General features: G+C 54.7%; 1 protein-coding gene across 1 annotated transcript; it reads right to left on the reverse strand.

Moving 5' to 3' along the window:
• Nucleotides 1–953: 953 nt before the first annotated feature.
• Nucleotides 954–4,779, reverse strand: LOC114890047 (paired box protein Pax-2-like; the record flags this gene model as incomplete). Its single annotated transcript, XM_029213567.1, has 2 exons — nucleotides 3,401–4,779; nucleotides 954–1,194 (listed from the first exon to the last, which is right to left on the reverse strand). Coding segments are annotated over exons 1-2 (445 nt in total), but the record flags the coding sequence as incomplete, so codon positions are not given.
• Between the last annotated feature and the right edge of the window lie 1,229 nt (nucleotides 4,780–6,008).

The following is a 6,008-nucleotide window of genomic DNA, read 5'->3' on the forward strand; positions in this document are numbered from 1 at the left end:
CAGCTCCAAGTCAGAAACAGTGCGCTGTCCTCCAGTGGGGCCATGCCTGCTCCCTGTCTTTGGTGACGCTGGCTGCTGCCAGGTCCCCAGGCCGCCTCCGCTCGCCTTGTCGGCAGGTAACACCTCAGTGTCTCTCAATCACCACCAAGACCCTTCTCAATCATTCTTTCTCCCAAGGAACAAATGGCACATTGGCTTTAGTGTCTCCAGAATAATTAGGTGAATTTTAATAACACCTCAATGTGTGTCTTTCCCACTTGGGCACTTTCCTGGCCCGGAAACCCTTCTGTAGTGCCAGCCGCCTTCCACAGCCCTCAGCTCTGTGGCCTGGAGCTTCATCACCTGGGCTCTACACTGCACTGCACCTCAGCCTTCTTCCCCTCTAGCTGCCTCTGCTGCTCCTCCCTCATCCATGCCAGCACCTGGATTGGGTGCCCCCTCCCCCTGCATTTTGACTGAGGGACAGGCCGGACCCTGCCTGGCCTTGAAATCAAGCCTTGGTCTTAGTGATTTCTCTGGGAAGCTGGAGAAAGGCTGAAATAATTGAGTTTACCTATAACCACATGGCCAGATGCCACGCTCTGAAGCCCAAAGCCACAGCTTTGGCACACCAGGCTGCCCAGAGGAGAGGAAAGCAGGTCCCCCAGGAACCTCGGGGACACAGGAGTGTGGAGACTCGACACTGGGCACTCATGCTCCACTCTTGCCAGCCCGGCCTATTTGCCCTCATTCTCCTGCACACATCCTAGCAAGAGGCTCATAATTCCGGCCACCTTGGTGGAGGCAAGAAAAAAGGCAAAGGAAGAGGCAACAGGATGGGCAGAAAGAACCAGCCCTAGCCCTTCCTGGCTTTGACATTTCCAGGCTGGAGCGTACAGAGACCCTGACCACGTTTTTTTCTCCCACATCTGCACACATCTGTTCAGGAAGCACCCTGGTTTCTGGAGACTCACTCTCTCTACAGAGATCATGGCAGGGAGCCCGCTTGTCACGCTGGGCCCCAGATGGCATGGGCTGAGGTGCCCCCCACTGAAAGCAGTTTCCCACCCTCCTGGAAGCCCCCTTACCGGTCACAACGGGGTATGTCTGCGTGCCCGACACGTTGCTGCCCAGCTCGGGGTTGGTGGATGCAGATAGACTCGACTTGACTTCATCAAGCCCAGGGGTCAGGGCTGGGAGGGAGTACTCGTTCCCCTGGGAGGAGAGAGAAAAGAGACAGCTCACTATTGACGTACACATGTGGAGAGAGGGCTTGGTGTGCAGATGGGGAGGAGGAACGGGGAGCCCTCCCAGATGGGGTGGAAGGAGATGGCCAGGCAGAGGGCGGGGAGTGTGGGAGGGGCGGGCTCGATGGATGATGGAGAGTTGTGTGTGGGTGGGGGCAGACCTGACTCTGGGAAGCTGAGGTGCAGCCTGTACATTCTCGGTGGGTATCCCAGCACCCTTTACATCTCTGTACCATCTCTTGTCTAAGAAGCCCCAAAGGCGGGGTTTAGCAGTGGGAATCCCCCTGCTGAGAGGCAAGCGGTGTTTTAAGGTCCCCCAGGGGTAGGGAATCTTGGGGAGGAGGGGCAAACCTTGACATGATGGCAGAGGCAGTAGCTGGGGGAAGGGCCTAGTGGGGCCTCGAGCCTGGCACTGCTGGGCTGGCTGACCGGGTGCTGGAGCCCCTTTTTAAAAAACAAACAAAGACTGCCTCACGGGCCCCTCGCTCTCTGCCTGTGCACTGGGGTATGAAATTGGGGAGGGGGAGAGTCCACATGGCTAACAGAAGGGTGGGAGGGGGCCAGTCATTGACTCTGAAAGGGTGTCCTGCCTGAAACACTCGGGTAATTGCCTTTTTATTGCAGCCACCGCCAAGCCAGACCCCAGAGCTGGGCTGACCAGGAGCCCGCACGAAGCAGGAAAAGTTGCTCTGATTAATATTACGTTAAATTAAAACTGATTTTCTGCTCTTTCGGGTCCGTTTTTTTCCCTTCCGCTTCCTGGCCCCCCCAGAGGGCCCCCTCCCCTCCCTGGCTGGACAGGATTGCCTCGTCATTTCCAATTCCTTCTCGTATTGATCTTCCTGTAGAAATCAGTTTTGTAATTAGCTGCAAATTAGGCCTTCTACTGGGGGTGAAGCTGCCCCCTGATTTATCACCAGAGTAATTCGCTGTGATCGGAGAGAAATTAAAATGCACTCAGTTAGGCTTCGGATTTGCTTTATGGGCCCTGCTCCGAGTTTCAGGGGGAAAATGACTGTGCTGGTTTTTAATAGTCTAATGAAAGTAAATAAAGGTTATTCATTGTAATGCAGCCGGGGACTCGGGGAGGGTGCACCAAGCCGCCTGCCTCTGCCGGCTCCTCCTTTGTTGGTTTATGGCTCAGGGCACCTTAAAAAGACGTTTGATTTTTGTTTTATGAAGACAAACAGCTTACGGGATAAAAGGACGGGCGGGGAGAAAGGCGAATGGCTGGGAGCTGTTGGAGTCCTAGAGTGGAACCGCGCTGTGCGGTCTGTGTGGTTGCGCTGGTGCGTGTGCGTGCGGGTGTGTGCCCGAGTGTGCACACATGGCAGGCTGTGCTGTGCTGAGGCTGTGGGCCTGGCCTGGGCTTTAGTGTGGGGGGGATGGGTGTGTGCTCACGCGTCGGAGTGTGTGCACAGGGGGCTGTCCTGGTGTGTGCGTGGAGGCGGGTGTGGAAGTGCGCTGAGCTGGTGGTCTGTGGGACGTGCACACCTACTGGCTGATGGGCTGTGCTATGAGTCCTGTGGGCTGGGCGGCGGGTGGGCAGCAAGCAGGTGGGTGGCGGTGGTCCGTGAACACGTGCACACAGGTGAATGGGAGCAGTTAGGAGATGTGTTTCTATGCCGTGTGATGTGCTGGTGTGTTGTGGGCTGCATCCCATGCTGTGTGTTCTGGGTTGCTCTTCATCTGTGGGAAGTATTGGGTCTGAGGGGTAGGCTGTCAGGAGGCAGGCACAGCGGGCTCACCTCCTGACGCCCCAGGCTTACTCAGACTTTCTGTAGGACCCTAGGTGCATTTAGGCAAGGGACGTTCCTGAGTGCTCTATGCCAGAAGCACAGAATGGCAGGGCTGGAAACGACCTGTCAGATCATCTGTCCAAGCCCTTCATTCTACAGACAGGGAAACAGGATAGAACTGAAACTGAAATGGGATTAAGATTTACCTACAGCCATACTCACGCCCAGAACTCACCCTTTCTAACTACCATATACTATGACGATTTTCTTAGCTCTGCTCTAATGTCCCTGTGTGAGCATGTTCACACAGCGCACCCAAAGGCAGCACACACGATGCTGGGTGTGCGTGTGGCTGACCCACGTGTGCACGTCCTCCAGAGGCCTTGCTCTGCCCAGTCCCTTTCCACTTCTGCAAGCAGAAAGCTCCTTCCTCACCTGCTCTGATTTGATGTGCTCTGATGCCTGGAAGACGTCAGGGTAGGAAGGACGCTCAAAGACCCGATCCAAAGCTTCTAGCTGCTGCTGGGTGAAGGTGTCAGCTCGCAAGTGCTTCCGCAAACTGTCCACGCCACTCTGGGAATCTCCATTGGGGACTGAGCCCTCAGACACATCTGGAGGACACAGGGACACTCGGGGCATGAGTGCAGGTCAGCAGAGGCACACAGTGGGCAAAGGTGACGGGCACCTGGCTCGGCCCCCAGGGCTTTGCACCCCTGCTGGGACCCCTTTTCCCCAGTTTTCAGGCTGGGAGGGGCTGGCTCAGGGGCTGGCCATGCCTCAGAGACCTGGCTGAGAGAGCCAGAGCCCCTGAATGTCCTGGGAAGAGAAAGGGAAGCTGTCACAACTCGGGGGCATGGGAAGGACTAGGCAGAGGCGGTGGAGCCAGAGGGATTCCCAGGGGCCATCTCCCCAGGGCACGTCTCCCCTGAGCCCCTTCTGTCCCCCCCCCCCGGCCTGGATTGGCCTGGGGAAGGAGCTGGGTGTCTTGGGCCAGCATTACCCAGCCTGTGGAGAATTGAACTCGGCTCTGAGATGAATTTCAGTTCCACTGACTCCAAGGGTGGAAAATCATCAAATCTCCGAGGCTGAGTATAACATGGAGACTGGGTGAAGTAATTAACTTCACCACTGAGGGAGGAGGGACTCAGGGCCCAGCTGAGGCACTCTGCTTGCGTTGGGCCAGGCCTGAGACTGGAGCAGACAGCAAGTGGCACGTGAGTCATGAAATGCAACTTGGGCAGAGACTGAAGACTGGGTCCCTGTAGATGCTGCTGTGCCCGGGCCACCCTCCTCAGCTTGTCCCTGACCTGGACTCTGGCGAGGCTCCGCCAGAGGCCAGCTCCTTGGCCGCCTGGTTCCTCCTGCAGTCTCTACAGGAAGCTGAGACTCGCCCCATGTATGAAAAGCCACGGTGGTGCCACAAAGTGCCTGCTCCCTGGGGCTGTAGGCCAGTCCTGTCTGTGTACTGCTCTCCCCAGGCCTCCCACCACTCTGCTACCCTTCCCTCCCTGGACCTGCCCTCTATCCCGGTCCACTGGGGTTTTCAGAGTCCACAGCGGGCCAAGTACCTGCTGTGCCTACACTCCCTGACCCCACACCCTGCAACTTCCCGGGCTCAAAGCTGGGTCCTCCCAGCCACAGCTTGGCCACTCCTTGGCTTCCCTAGCCCAAGACCAGCTGGGGAGCCTTGGGCCTGGGGCCAGCCCATGCTGTAGGCCCCAGGGTGTTCCTCTGGGACTGTTATATATATCAGTTTATAGGTGATTATACGATATGATATAATCAATATTGCATTATATACAGTAACACTGTACAGTATCATTCAGGAGAGCATGGAAAATATTACGTATTGATTAACCTCAACCTGCAGCCATCCTCTCTTGCTGGCCTCCCAGATGGAGCAAGGGGGTCTGCTTTCCTAATGGGACTTCCTGTCTTCACTCGATCCTGGAGGGGGTGGGAGAGCAAAGAAAGGGTGTGTGTGTGTGTGTGTGTGTGCGTGTGTGTGTGTGTGTGACAGAGAGAGAGAGAGAGAGAGAGAGAGAGAGAGAGAGAGAGAGAGAGAATGGAGACCAGGATCATGTCTGAGGTGGACAGACAGACACAGGGACAGCCTTGATGATATTTCTATGTTCCCTATGTTCCTAAGGCCACAAGACTTGGTTGTTGTGTTTTTTTCTGTGTAAGCTTCTGGAATGATTTTCTGTCTTAGAGGCAGTGTATGCATCTCTCTATATGAGTTAGGGTGTGACATATTTATTTTTCCCTTTTGTGTATTTTCTGTATATATGCATTTCTACACGAATAAACATCCAGATAGATAAGTGTCTGGGAATGTGTGACAGTCCAGGAACCTTTCTGAAAAGGTGCGTGTGTACGTGTGTGACTGCATGGGGAGTGTGAGCCCACGTCCCCCCATGTTTCTTCTGTGCCTGCTTCTCTCTCAAGGATGTACCATCATCTTAATGCTACCCCTTGGGGCTATTTGCATGTTTTATTGTGTCTAATTCTCTCTTGCTGGAGTCCTCCTACCTTTTTGGGAAGCACTTCTGTCAGAGCAGAGGGAGACAGCAAGTGTCTTTGTGTGTGGTTACTGCAGTGTCACCAATGAGTCCTGGCAAGTAAAGTGCATTTGTCTGCGAACATGGGCTCACATGTTATGTGCATGGGTGTGTGCGTATGTGTGGTGAGACTCATACTATGCCTCTGTGTAAATTTGTGTATATGCCTGTGTGTGGCTTGGCCCAGCCCGTGTGTGTGTGTGTGTGTGTGTGTGTAGGGGCTGAACTGAAGCTTTGTCCTCAGGTCACTGGCTGGAGGAGTCTCTCTTCCTTCATTTATTCAGGGGCTCTTCAGATCTTGACAAATCTGTCACTCTAAATTTGCGAGAGATTATGGTGCTCTCTCCCCAGCCCACAGAGAGGTGATATATGATATCTGCTGCCCCTATTGATTGCCTGATCTGGTGGCAGAGGCCGGCGAAATGAACTTGAAATGAACATCATGCCTCAACTCATTGTGCGTATAATACACTACTTAATCC

This window comes from Monodon monoceros, unplaced genomic scaffold (assembly GCF_005190385.1).
Source record: "Monodon monoceros isolate NGI ecotype Baffin Bay Population unplaced genomic scaffold, NGI_Narwhal_1 Contig5203_ctg1, whole genome shotgun sequence".
Lineage (NCBI taxonomy): Eukaryota > Metazoa > Chordata > Mammalia > Artiodactyla > Monodontidae > Monodon > Monodon monoceros.